The 15,038-nt window shown below is 42.5% G+C and overlaps 1 protein-coding gene across 1 annotated transcript in view; it reads right to left on the reverse strand.

Moving 5' to 3' along the window:
• KALRN (kalirin RhoGEF kinase) overlaps window positions 1–15,038 on the reverse strand; it is a 492,333-nt gene that overhangs the window by 88,914 nt on the left and 388,381 nt on the right. Inside the window, exons 34-35 of the mRNA XM_030454727.1 lie at window positions 8,281–8,310; window positions 6,465–6,711 (exon numbers count right to left, since the gene is read on the reverse strand). Of these exons, the coding sequence (XP_030310587.1) occupies window positions 6,465–6,711; window positions 8,281–8,310 (277 nt within the window). The remainder of the gene's footprint in view (window positions 1–6,464; window positions 6,712–8,280; window positions 8,311–15,038) is intronic.

The raw sequence follows: 15,038 nt of genomic DNA on the forward strand, positions 1-15,038 counted from the left end.
AAATAATAAAAGTCCACTGTACAAAAGCAAAGCAATTTCTCCCAAAATAGCTTTTCCTGTTTTATCAAAGCATTCATCAAAATTGTATTTTTCAACAAAAATAAAGTTCCAGGTAGAAGCACTGGAGGCCCTTTGCTTTGGTTAGATAACAGAGCAGATGAACCAGTAAGTATAATTGACTTTACTGGTATCTGATATGTTCTAAACAACTGCACGTGGCTGAATCTAGCTTTAAGTATTTAGTGATATCATACTGAAACTACGAAAAAATATGGAAGAGAAACACCAAGTCAGAGAAATACAGGTATCCACAAGCCATCAGAACATGGCTCCAACATTTTACACACAGCCTGCACCTATGACCAGTACCTGCTGTGACTTAGAGTGCAGGACAAGCATTTGCCATGCTTGGTGAGACTTTACCTAGCTCAGCTACTTACTCAGGTGGTGCCTGGACTGATGCTGCCTCTAGGGCTTGACTGTGCCAGGATTTGTCAGTATAGTTTTGTCTTCCTGATGCAGTGGTGTACCCACCAGGTAAAATCCTTGGTAGAGCTACAGTCACAGTGCTATGAATACCCCTGCATAGGCACTGCTCATCCTCTCAGGCCTACCTCTTCAAAACAACAAAAACTAGATCTCATCACCCATACTGACAAGTGTTGCTAAATATTTGTTCTTTTTTTGCTGCTTATGAGGTAACAGAGTCCAGGGAAGGTGTTAGCATGGACAACACCAAGGATGGACAATATATGGGTATCTGAGCTCTTCCACTGGGTCACTGTGAAGCAGGAGAAAGCACAGAGGTCTAGGATCAAAAGATACTGGTAGGTAGTCTCCAGCACCAGGAGAGACATTGCCCACTGAGGTAGAAAGATATGGTGGAGAGAAACTGTGAAGGGCTGTGAAAGTGAAGACAAGCAGCCATTGCTTTATCAGAGAGGAGGGATGTGCAGTGGAGAAAAAACACAAGGGAAAAGGTGACCTGATTGAAATGGCAAAGTAACTTTGAGTTCTCTCATCTTTTACAACTGCATGGAGCCACACTTGTATACTGAGGAAGAGCAGTAGTCCCTCGTTGGGCCATACCAGCCCTTGGTGCCAGTCCATGGAAAGCTGCAGCATTAAGCCATGCTGGTGAGCTGACTTGTTTCCAGCTGCTCTATTGTAATTGAAAAGGAGTGAAAAGGAGTGAAACTTTCCTGATATGATTTTCCTACATAAGATATGTCCTGAACTTGTAACAAGAATGTCATCAGGCACTAAATGCCAGCAGGAGGGGTCTGCATGAATTTCCTTGAAAGACAATCTATACCACAAAATTTTGACTCTGAACACATTTGCTGGCATTGCATTAGGAACAGAGGTGAGGATATGTTGGTTTTTTTGTTTGTTCTTCTTTTTTTTTTTTTTTTTTAATTTAAATACTTTGTATTCGTATTAACAATGGGAGTCTGAACATTGTTTCCTTAATAGAAACCCCATGACCTGTTTACATGCCAATTAGATTAACTGTTACCTAATGAAATGTTTCCTTTAGTTCAGAGCCTTACAAACATCTCAATTGACTGTTCTTAATTACAACTTTCAAAACGAAAAACAATTTCTCAGCCTCTACAAGGATAACTGAAGTTTTAATGTACTGCACTAAAACTTCTGAATTGTCCTCACACAGCTCCCCTGGGATATCAGGAGTCATTACCACTGAATAAGTTTTGCAAGAGAGATTGTTTGAAAGGCAACAGAGAAAGTGCATGAGCCAATGCAGATCGCAATTTAATACTCGACAGGAACAGGGACACAATGAAAGCAACCTAGATTCTTTTCCCCCACTAGAATCCAAGTTGTTCTTAAAAACAGAGGCATGGAAAGAAACAATTATGCTTTTCCCTACATAGATCAAGCACTGGAGGAAAGAATCTTCCAACCCTAGCAAGAACTGGATTAGCTCCACTGTCTTTGCACAGCAGTCCATTAAAGGATCTGTTCTTTCCCACAGAGAGTGATGAAAAACCACAGGTCTCAGCATGACCCCTTGGCCATTGATACTGTTTGTCTTCTCACCAGCCTCATTAAATCCTTATTCTGCTTCCTATTTTCACAGCCCTATTTTCATGGCACCTACCAGCCACAGTGCCTCTCTGGCTGGAGAACTGGGTAGGCCACCCCCTAGATGTTCAAGCTGTCACCTGAGCAGCACTGAAACTCCTGTCCCCCTGCCCAAATCTGGTGCTGTCCCAGCTGATGCACCAGGGCCAATGTGACCTAGCAGGTGAGATGCTCATCTTGCTAACATACACCTTGTGAGACCTATGTTCCTTCTTCAGTTGGAGGAGACCCAACTATTTCTCAGTTTGCTCTGTTACAAGGGCCCACTAATGCCATCAAAGCCCTTCTGTTAAATGGCAACCTGCCTGCACCACAAGATGTTTGCACAGCATCCTAAAAAAATATATTCCTCATCTCCTTCAGAGTTAGGTACCAGACATAAGCATCCTGCAGGTGGGATCTCATTTGGGACCCTGAACAAGATCCCTTCTCATGTCATCAGTCCAAAACAAGTGTCACAAACCCCAGTTTTTCTTGTTATGCTTTCTTTTTCCTTTTGTAATGGAGGTCACTTAAAATTACTACAACAACCAGCCTTTGTTACTCTGTGAATTACACCATGACTTTGATGTTACAAGAAAAATGCTGGGTGAGGGGTCATAAGATCAACATTTCATCTAAATGCTTCAAGGACCAAACTCACATTTGAAATCAGTCAATCAAAGCTGACACCTGGAATATGCTTGTTGCAGTATGCTTAATGAATAGTGCCTGGGTCATTAAGTTGCTTTCAATCCATGAGGATTTCTCTTCTAATTTGAAATTTATAGCTTAATACCTTAGAGCTCAATTACAGGGTAAAAGAGACAAGAATAATAGTCACAGCTTTCCTGTAATTAGACATTTGGGATGGTTCAAACAGAGCTTCATTCCTAGTGTCACTGGTCTTTCTTTTCCTTCCTAGGAATGCTAGATAGAAAAAAAGACATCCCACAAATTCTTGAATGCCATAACAGACACTGCAGATGAGTTCCTTCCACTCAGTTGCTCATAAATCACTTGCAGAAGGTGAATCCCAGAAATCTGTTTGCCTTTTTACAGAGGGCAATTGAGAGTCAGATGATTGGAAAGGGAGAGCAGGCATGACTATACTTGGGCCCTGAGCTGCAGTCAAGTCATAAAAAAAATTAAAATATGTATAACCCAAAGAAACACAGCCAGAAGGCAGGCAGAAGGTTGGGAGACCAGTATTTAAAGTGTCTGCATGTAAAGTTACTTAATTACAAAAGGTAGGAATTTTTCTCTTTCAGGTTTTTTCTCTTACATTGACACCACATTTTTCCTTTTGCAATACTCTATGTTAAATTATAACCTAGTTTCAAAGGAATATTCAAAGGAAGATTGTAAAAAGGTGAGGAAGTGCTAGAGCACATACCCAGTTGTAAAGTTTGGCTTTGCATTTCAAGTGGTTTTTAGTAAAGCTGTTAAAAAAGCCTCATTCTTTTTGTCTCATGAAGATTTGCACTGATGCTCTACAAAATGTTCCAGTGATCCCACCAAATCTTTCAAGCCATCTTCTGTTCAGGTGTTGGATGATATAGCACTTTCTTTATTCTTTAATTTTAAGGATGGTTGGTAGCTTTTGTGAGCAACATGATTTACGTTTATGGTCCACCATAACTTATAACAGGACGAAACACAATAATCTGCCATTTCCCACTAACCAGATTTAACTATGTATTAACACTTGACAAAACTCTGCTTGTTTCTACAACAGATGGCAGATTCTGCTATTAGAAATGTTAAGTTTTGTGTACTTTTTGTTCTGGAAATTACAGTGCTAGTAAAAGCAAAGAATTTGGTGTCTTGGTAAATGCAAGCAAAATTAAGCTATTAACCTGCTGTGTGTTTACATGCTTGAAATAGACAAGGGACTCTGATGTTATGTAAAATGTGCCAGCCTTTGTTCTGTGTTGTAGAGAAAGGTCAGAAACGTTGGTAGCCTGGACTAAGGGATTTTTGCTTAAAGCTACTGGGAGTAGAAGACACAAATATGAATAGTTAGAAGCCATTTATAATGCTAATCCTTCCAGCACCTCATTACATCAGCAGGCTTTTCCAGGGGCTGCTACATTTCTCTTTTAAACTTACACCTCTGTCTTTATTCTCAGCATCTGTTCATTCAGTTTAAACAATTTCCTGTGTTCCTAATAGAGGGGAAACTGATTAGACACAGAACCTATTTTCTGTCCTCTGGCCAAAACTGTCGATTGGGTTGGTTATTTTTATTATTTCTAGCAGCACTTCTGGAGATCCCATTAATACTGCAACCCCCTGAACAAGCTTTAGTATGTGCAGGAAGAAAACTGCAGCTGAGGGGGAAAGAGATGGAAGGAAATAAAGGCCACGAATACACGTCTGGAGCCAGCAGCCCCAAATTCACTCTGCACCTGTCTGGAGATGATGGGACAAGAGCCAGCTCCAACCTGGAAGCAGCTGCAGTGTGTTACATGAGATAACCTGCCCCACAGGCAGGCAAAGCCTGCTAGCAGAGGCTGAATGCTGTGCTAAAACAGCCCTGTGGCTTCCAGGCATCATCTGACTCTGGTTCCTAGCTGCACAGCCTGTCACTTCATCCCTGTAGTGCAGTTGTGCTCTGAAGCTCATGCAATTGTGCTGGAAGCAGAATTCCTGTGTCTCCTGCCAGTCCCCAGCCCCTGAACCATCCTGTGTTCCATCCTCCTTGGGATTTCCTGCCTCTCTTTTCAAAGCCTACTTCTCCATTATTTTTGTTTTGTTTGTTTGTTTTCCTTCCTTTGAGGAGAAATTCTTCAACCTAGGCCATTCAGATGGGGTTTGAGTGTTGTTGCCTCACAGCACCCTTCAGCAGAGGACCCAAGCCCAACTACTGGACAATACACCCAGCAGACACCTCTCTGGTTTCCTATGAATCCCGTCAGGAAGTGACTGCCCTTAAGCAGACCAGGCTGATTTTCAGCTTTACTCTTCTACTTATTCACAGATTTAATTTGCATGTAACCACTGCCGTGCTTCTCAGAGGGGAGCTGAGGACCAGGATGGGTTCTTGCACAGCAGAAGCAGAGCAAGGCCCTGGGCATGAGTCAGCAGTGGGGCTGAGAAGTGCGTGAGGAGTTTGGAGTTTGCACTGCAGCCAGCACTGACCTCACCTCCTCCCTCTTGCAATGGAGGGTCAGGGGGGAAGCACCCAACTCAACCTGCTGAGGGGATCAGATCTCAGAGGAAAAGCTGAGCTCTCCACCCCTCCAGGTTGGGGATCAGATGGCTCTTGAAGGGGAACTTATGGCAGAGCCTGGCTCTGCCTCGCTGCTCTGTGCCGAGGAGGTGACCAGCTCTGAGTCTCCCAGGCAGAGTGCAGAGCCAGGACAGACTGCAGCCCAGTCTCAGTGCTTTGTGCAGAGCCAGGACAGACTGCAGCCCAGTCTCAGTGCTTTTTCTCAAAACAAACAAACCCACCAAGCTTAATTTGCTCAAAGAAGAATGGATCAAATTCTATTTGCTTTAATGCAGAGGGAATTTTTTTTTTTTTTAAAAAGCCAGTTCAGCTTTGAGGGCTTAAAGTCTGGAGTGGGATGACAGGAACCTTTCCTCCCTGGGCCTTACTTGCATTGTGTGTGGCCAAAAGCAGGGGCCCAACCAAGAGGAGACCTGGTCCGGCCATGCAGAACTGAACCAGTTCTGGTCCATCAGTCTGGAGGGCCTCCTATACCTGGTTGCATGGATGCCATATGCAGGACACACATTGCTCAGAACAGAACATCAATTAAATAGGCCACAGACACCATAGAGACAAACAGTATTTCACCATTCACTGCGGTGCAGCCCAAGCTCTCAGGATAATACCAGGGATGGGTTTTGTTGAATGCTAATTGCAAGGGATTTTTTCCCCATTGAGCTGTGCCATTACACACAACGTCTCCAGTTCACAAGACAGTCGAGTGTACCAGGGCTCACTGGTGGCTTGTTTGCAATACTAGCCTGGCAGCAGGGACACACTAAAAGACCACGCGCTAGTGTGCACCGTGGTATTCATAAAATAACCACAACTTGGGGCATCCTGGATGTATATACAACATGACTTCCCCTCCCTCTAGGCTTTTGGGCACTAAAACCAGTCCCTTTGTTATTTAAAGGTCTTATTTTTACCCAGAATCTCAAGACAATAACGACTGCCACACAGCAATAGACACATATGTACAAACACTGATTCATGGAAATGGAGTCGGGCTGTGCCAGTTCACAGAGATCTGGTAACAAAACTCACCAACAGCTGAACAGTCTTTTTACCCACACAGACTGCAGGAGCAGCCCAAGCAGCTTGGCACTTACATGATACAAAAGGGGAAATATGAAAGTGTCTAAAACCCGTTGCCTACCTTTTCCTGAAGGAAAGAAGCAATCCATGTCCACACTGCTGCGGGAATGGGAAATGCAGAGAGCACTGCTGGGGACCAGACCCTCCTGGGGTGGGCTCCTCTCTGTGGTCCGGACCAGACACCAGCCTGGCCTTTCACTTGGCCTCTCCAGCAGCTCCACTGTCTGCCCCACCTGAATGCTCAACTCGCTGCTGTGGCCCGCTGTGAAGTCCTGGAGCACCACGGTTAGTTCACACCCTCCAGACAACTGCCCAGGTTTAACAGAACACAAAAAAAAAAAAAAAAAAAAAAAGGAGAAGATTAATAGAAGTTTGAGAGAGCAAGATGAAGGCAATCAACTTTGCATCATATTTACACTGGCAAAGACGGGATTTGTGTTCTTTAGAAGCCAAGTTAATAATTTCTTTTGTCAAAGTTCAACATGGAGTGACCCTGGTTTCCTTTACTTCTTATTGATTCTGCTGGGCTGAAGTGAGAAATCAAAGCTACCCACCCAGTAACCTTTTAAATGCTGTCTGTAGATGAATTTTCTAGCTGTGGGTGTCCATCAGAAACCTTGGTTTTTTCCTTGCTTTAGTTTCTGAGGTGACTTTCTAGACTGGCTATAGCCCAGGCTGTCTCGGCGCTGTTCTGTCACAGCAGGACAAATTCCAACTCATCCCTATACAGCACATTCCCACACGTCACCAGTGCAGTGAGGAAACAGTTTAGTTTTTTGTAAGCCAAGAAACGTCCTCATCTTCCCAAACTCGCTCTAGGGACCCCTGGGAGACAAGGGAACACTGACCAGGAAGATCAGAAAAGCTCCTCCTATGCTCTCTGGTGGAAAACAGAGGTGTAAATATATAAATGTTGAGTGATCGATTCTATGCTGACTTCAGGATTTGTATCTAAGAATAAATGTATCATCTTACTTCTGTACTGAGTGCTGGCAACCTGCTGCTTTCCTTCAGCCTCACACCCTGTGACTCTTGATGAACAATACTGGCCTCTGTTTAATCATAGTCTCTATATAACCAGAGACCAGACATATAAGTGCTTGTGGATACACAGAACAAAACAGAAAAAGTGACTGCACAAGCAGCAGAGCTAATGAAGCTTTTTTTTTTTTTTTTTTTCTTCTTACAAATTTGGAGCTCAGGGGTTAATTCTTGGTATCAAAAAAAGGTGTGAGCGCAAATCTAAATTTTTCTGCTGTGAGGAACCTTTCTTAATACCCCCCTGAAGTGTGGATGTCTTGCTCTCTGCCTGTCATTAGGGGTCTTCTTTCGGGTCTTTCTCCCCTGCATGCTGCCTGCCTCCCTGAAGTATGAGGCAATCTTTGAGGTCCTTATTCCAGTGTCAAATTTGATAGCAATTAGTCCACTGATTCAAATGTTATTAAAATAAGAATAGTAAACAAGCTAATCAAAATTGTGTAATATCATAAACCTCCTTATTTCTTAGGATATGAAGCTAAACCTAAGCATACTATAAAATGCTTTTAAAAAAACAACTTCTGAACTGGGATAAATCTTGTAAGATGCTGAGTATCTCTGTGAAATCGATAAGAACTGGGATCTATCAATCAGTTTGAATGGGGGAGCCCTTGAGGAGAGCCCACTCACCTCTACAGACTTCACTCAGCTGGTATAACCTCAAAACCCCTTATCTTAGCCCAAGCAGGCCAGGATGGACACTCCCATGGGAACATCCTGTCTCCCCAGTCAGTATCACAGTGGTTTGTGTATCTAATGCAGGCGTGAAAGAAATCCCATTCACAGAGGTGATATTTACAATTACAGAAAGGGGTCAGTGGACAAGGACTGGTTCTCACCTGTCCTGTGTCTCTGCCGTAGACGAAATGCTAGATTTGGGGAAGAAGAAGGAAATATTTCTCTGAAAGATTATTTGTAAATAAATAGAGAACAAACAAACAAACAAAACAAACCATGGCAGCTGTTCCAGGCCATTCAGACAGAGTGCTCACATTAATCCTGGCAGAAAGAGCTCACAGGGTTGATAAAAGCGCACAAGAGATCAGTTTAGCACCTGGTTATGCAGTTATCAGCGGATCCACCACTGGCATCATCTCTCCAAAACTGGAGTACAAATATTCACAGGTTTGGTACCAGAAGATATTGCTATAACATTTACTGAGATTTCTTTGCTATGGACTAATTTAGGAGTAGAACACCTTTCTAATCCAAAATGGTATCTGATCTGGTATGGTATGAGATATTTAAGACACAAGACAAAACCCAGTCTACTTCTTGTTGAATACACTGATTTGTCTTATCCTCCACATGGCTTTACTCATAATACTTGCTTTGAAAACGACTACATCTCTCATTCTTTTAGGAGAAAACATGAACAAATACTCTGCTGTATTTACTTCGCTTCCAGAGATAAATTTAAAACATCTACATGCCCTGCACTCGAGTACCACTAGGTGTCCGTGTTCGCCACCACACGGAAACTTAATTTGCTATAAAGAATTAACCCTCAGTTGTCTTCAAAGTAGTTACCTGAGTATGATGTGCCGTGTCACGGCACGAAGGAGCTGGTTCAGACAGCATCCCAAGACTCATCGTTTCCCATGATACAGGCAAAGGATGCTCCGTGACCCTCAGGGACCATCTATCCCTGAACTGTTGTTTTCTGAATCATTAAAAATAGCTATTTAATATCATGAGAACTGGAAGTTATCATCTCCTCTAGGATTACCTGGTGTGACCAAATTCTTCCTCAGAAGAGGAGAGATTCTCCCTCCTGCAGCTTTGGAAGCCTGACTTTGATGTGTGCTGAAGGGAGGGGGGGGTTGTGGGGTGGTCACCTGTTCCAACATTCTCTCGATGGAAACATGGACCAGGGCTTCCCAATGTTCCAACTCACCACTGGAAAAGCTGGTGCTAAAATAATACCTTTTTAGACAGTCTCTTTGGCAGGAGGAATTAAGAAGGTTCCCTACTATGGGTGCAAGTTATAGGTGCAAAGAGTTAGCTCAGGTAGGGGCCCACAGATCCTTTTTAGGTGCTAGCCACAAAGAACAGAAAAAGAGCTCCTTCCTTTTGCCAAAGACTTGCAAGTGCTTACCTGTTCTGTGTCTTACATACCATCATACCACATAAGAACATCTACTTACCAAATTAACCCACAGCGAAGTAATGCCCATAGAAAGATTATATTATACAAACACGTACATAAATCGTAAGGCACTGAGGAATAATGCAAATACATCTGATTCCCAATGAGAGAAATCCTTTCACCTATGAAGTGATCCCTCAAGCTATTAGTTTCTTAATTTGTTTTTAGAGACCAATTTTCCAGTCTCAGAGAAGTACATCATGCTTCTCTCTACCTCAGAGCATGCAAATTGGAATACAGATAAGCTGCTGCTTTCTCACAAATATGCATTTAGTTTGGAGAGAGAAAGAAAATAGAGAGTGCCCTTAAGGTTAAACTTCACAGGTAAATGACTTCATATTTTAACATGTAACATTCACTTTTATTATTCCTGTGATAAGCCCCACCCATTAAAGCCACTGACTGGATATATTTAAAACCCAGACAGCAATCTAAACTGTGCATGGTACAACAAGGTCAGTGAGAGGCATTAAAATTAAAATAGCAAAGCAACATGTCTTTGCAGGGCACAAGGCATAACTGAAAGATCTGACACATTGATAAAGCTAATGAATAAGAGAGAAAGCCTTAAAGCCAGGAAGAAAAGGAAATTGCAGAAGCAAATAGCAAAATGCAATGAGGAAGCAAGAGGGCCCAAAGCAGTTCAGAGCAAGCATGCCACATGGCCTGAAAGCAGCTAGCAGGAGCCCCAGCTTTCCTCCACACTGCCTGCCACCAGCAAACCATCTCCCATGCTCTGAGTTCACTTGTGCCTGGCCTGGAAAACATCACTGTGCATTCAGTGCATGAGTTTTTTCATCACAATGTTCTAAAGCAAACCAAACCTGAGCTGGAATAGAGCCTTGCCCTATGGCACCAGAACAGGGGGTACAAGCACAAGAGAATACATACCAGCTGCCCCAGCAGATGTCTGTGGCATTTCAATTGTTTCTACAAGAGTGAAAATATTGGTGAGCTTGGTCCTCTGTCCTGTGGCACAGTGCCATAATTAAGGTTTTAGTCCTTTTGTAATGAAGGTCTTGTTTTGTAAGAGGTTTGTGAACCACACTGTGGTCTGTGAAATGTGAGGGTCCATAATGCAGATGAGCTGGTTACCTGTTCTGTCAGAGAACTACATTGGATGCTCATGGGAGACTCTGTGAGCTGGACCACAGCCAGGGTTTTGATGCTGCTGTCTCATCTCAGCCAGCCTGGGGCAGACTCTGAATGTACCTAAGTGGTTCCTTTGGCTCAATGCTACATCTGGGCACTGATCCCTGGGCTGGATGCTGGGGAATGACAACAGTTCAGGCAACCTGTTTGCCACTCACTGCCAAGTGAAGTACACAGATCAGTTGTACTTGGGGTTCCCCATTTCCAAATATGCCTACAGTTTGGTCACATCCTTCTCATAACTGAGTAATAACAGATAACAGGAGATTAAATGCCAGTACCTCACACCTATCTCTCACTTTTGTATCAAATTCTTTTGAGTATCACACAGTAAGCTCAAGCTGCCATACCTTTGCCAAAGCCTCTGGACTATCATTTGTCTGACCTAAGAGCTCACAACTGCCATAGATGCCCTGTGTCAGTACATAACACACCAGCATCCTCCCATGCAAAATTAATCCATTTAAAAACCAAATTACAATGTAAAGAACCATGCCCAGCCCAACTCATTATACTAAATTATGCTGTGTACTGCTATTAAAATTGCTGTGTCATTTGGTCATAATTATCTGTTTCAGTATATTTTCCAATCATAAAATCCTATTCAGAAGAAGAATTCAGCAGAGCACAGCATCTGCAGATGGAGGTAAAATCCAATATATTTCAGGTACTTCAGTTTTTTACTCTGCAGTATAAATCTCATGCAAACATCTGATTTTTCAGTCAAAACATCAGCAATGGAAAATGCATCTAACAAGATCAGAGGAACTGCTTAGAATATTTAAGCATTTAAAAATATGCCAACATCCTTGTAGAAATACCCACTAACTGATTATTTACATATATTCAACAGGACACAGAGCTTTGCTAGTTTAAACAAAGCATTCTTTGTGGTGTGGCACTCTGTCCTAATATAAATTGCTAGTTTTCTCTTGCTCTTTAGACTTTCTGCCCATCTGGTTTTGGATGACAGCCAGCTTTGGATAGAATCATTTAGACACCATAAACAGCCCATTTCATGAGCGTGAGAGAGGCAGTGGGAGCAAGAATGGCATTTACATTCTTATCAAGAGATTTTAAAAAGTTAATAAAATTCTGTCTGCACTGAAAGAGATCCAGGAGCTGTCAGTCTAGATGGGACAGGAGAAATCTTATCCCCTAGGGAGTTATCGGTGAGAATTTCTGGAAATTTGTAAAGGTTTTCTTTTTACTGGAAGGTTAGGGAGAAATATCAAATTCAGAAGAAGCCTTTGAAGAATTTTAGTACTAGAGAATTGGTTTAGTTATCTTACTTTGTAACGGTCTCTGTTTTGAGTATAAACACTGACTCACATTCTTCTCTCTACAGTTCTAAAGGATGCTGAGAGCTCTGGCAATTCTGCTGAATGCTTTGTTGCATTGGTACAGAGGTGTTTCCATGGGGATGGACTGTACTTCAGGAGCTATGAGCTCCTGTGAGATAACCTATTTCAGTCAGTGGAATTGCTCTGGATTGAGTTCACAATCAGAAATTTGGTGCAGAATGTCTGGCTCACCTCTGAGGCATTCTTACTTGGAGTAAGTGCTTCCCACCCTTTCTGATTTGCCTGACCAAATGAAGAGGAACACTGCCTGAGCTTCACTAGGAGGTCTCTTTATAATTAAGCAATTAGTTAAACACATGACTGGGATCATGGGGACAGCCCTGTAGCCCAAATGAGCTGGCTTTGCTCCTCTGAGTGAGGAGGGAACAGAGGCATCTGGATGTGCAGTAAATTATTCCACAATGACTGAGATTATTCCACAACAGGAAGAAGAGACAGAGATGGAATGTGGGACATATACATATGCTAATGGAAAGGAAATCTGGTGTTAAGGTCTCAAATAGCACATATTTTCATGTCCAGCATCTCTTGCTGGAGTCCCTGCTAGACAATCATATCCTAATTGTGGTGGATTTTGGATTTCGACATTCACTGACATCTGCAGAATAGCTTGAATGTAGCTCTCTGAATTATTTCTAGAGCTCTGTTTTTCCAGAAAGTAAAAGTAAAGTGGACCCAACTATAAAAAATTCTTTTGGAGATAAAGATGACAAGACTCACTTTGTTTCACCCAACAAGTGGAACCAGACCATCAGTCTGTGTTCAGACCTGTAAGATTGGGCTCAGAGAGCTGGTACTCAAATTCCATTCCTTTTTTCTTTCCTGAAGGAGAAACAAAATGAAGCAGGTGTCCCCTCATTGACACAGAAGCTCCAAACTCTTTTGCTACCAGGGTTGCAGAAGCTGAGAAACGCTGAAACCCTCAGAGGTAATCCCCTACCTGCCATATTTCACAGCCACAAGATGCTTTAAGCCCACCCAGGGTTAATAAAAGCACAAGGATAGACTGAAATCAGGGAGTACTGACTACTTGCTTCCTTTCTTATGTCCAGCACAATCTGAGCAAAACAGACTTCACCCAGGAGGTCAAGTGTTTCAGTCAACAGATCATTCATCAGACATCAATTCCCAGGAAGCTGGTAGTGAGTACACAAAACCTCATCATGTATTCTGGCCAGGAACCTTGTCAAACATCCCCAGGTACAAACAGCAGAGGCAAAGTGTGCACAGTAAAAGGCCTATACAGCTGATGAGTTTAAAATAGAAACCCAGCTGTGTCACACACCTGCTGCTATTGAAGAAGGAGAATTCAAGTCCAAGAGGAGCTTTAGAAAGACATGGGACAAGCACACTTTGCAAGGGCAAAAGGTCAGCACCATACATATGTCTTTATCTAAACAGAACATTCTGCCCTGCCCAGAGATTTAAGAAGGGAGGAATCAAATAATGTCCCAGGAGTTCTGTTTCCCCTCAGAAAGTGTTCCCAGCTGAGTATGACCAATTTGTCAGCAGAGAACCTACACCTTCCCCCTTATCAGTGTCAGGGAATGATTAAGATCTACAAGCCTCTGATCAGCTACCTCTGCTTTTAAATTACTCTGAAATAAAAAGTCCTGAAGAACTAGGAACAATGGCTCATAACCATCAGAGGAGAGAGCTCAGACTGATGTCCTCTTGAGAAGGAAGCAAATGATATTGAGAGGAAAAGCTCAGTAAGATCACTCTAGAGATGCTTTAGAACAAAGCAAAAAAAACCTTAGCTTGTGCACCGGATCAAATATGTTCAATACACTCATCCCCAGATTATATTTCCTTTGTAGTCTAAATAATTACTTTAGACAGCTATGTTACTGTCTGCACAGTTACGCTTTTAATGGAGATATGAAAAATGAGATAACTTCAAATGATACCTGGAACAAATCTCTGGCAAATAAGCCCCAGACAAGACAAGCAGTTGTAGATTGCTTCAAAGATGTGTTTTCCTGTTAAGAAGTGAGTATGAGGAAGCAGAAAAGGGGTAAATGCTCTCCTCTTTACTTCTGCTAGCATGCAGGGGTCAGGATTTAGTGGCTCAGTACTGTCTTTTATATACATAGAAGCCTACTAGAGAGATACCCTCCCCAGGGGACAGCCATGCCCACCTTCCAGCACTACCCTTTCTCTGCAAACTCTTTGCTGATCTCTCCTGACCTGCCTCAGGTGCTCTAATCTCTCCTAAAACACACACCCCTTGGTAATGAAGGCTGGATATCTGAAGACAGCATGGATGTGGAGCCTGGCATACAGAAATGCAAAAGCCTGCACTGATGCTTGGTAGCATCATAGGAAACCACAACACTCCTTCAGGAGGGTCCTCAAAATGGGTAAGGATCTGAACAGAGAAACCAAAACCATGATGAAGGCCTTAAAGTATCCGCTGATGGTGTGATTTTTTGCCCAAATCATTGAATTCACAGAACAGATGTTTTATATAAAACTGACTCTATTTTTAATTGGAGGAGATTATTCAAAATATGTCTAAGCCATATGGTCCTGTAATTCTGATTCCCCTCTGCCATTGCTGGAGAGGCTAGCTTGGCATCCCTCTCCTTTTCCAAGCCATTTCCTTTTAAAAGATTTAATAGCTGCTATTTTTCTTTTTTATTGTTGGTCCCTAGGTCCCATTACTATAAATCAGGGCCTTTGACCCAAAAATAACTCAAAGGTGGATTTGGATTAAGTTGCTTTCAATGATTTTCAGTAGTAGATTGGTCTAACAGAACATAAAGGGAAATGCAGATTCAAGGTGACAGAAAACACATCTGGAGTAATGATGACAGTGGGTGACATTCATCTCCAGGCTGTTGAAAGAAGTCCTGGTCCTGGCTGGCACATTTTCCTGCTCTTCTCCTTGAAAAGTGGGAATTTTCAAAGGGATTTGTTACCTACTGGG

The sequence above is a fragment of the Calypte anna genome, chromosome 7, assembly GCF_003957555.1.
Source record: "Calypte anna isolate BGI_N300 chromosome 7, bCalAnn1_v1.p, whole genome shotgun sequence".
Classification (NCBI taxonomy): Eukaryota; Metazoa; Chordata; class Aves; order Apodiformes; family Trochilidae; genus Calypte; species Calypte anna.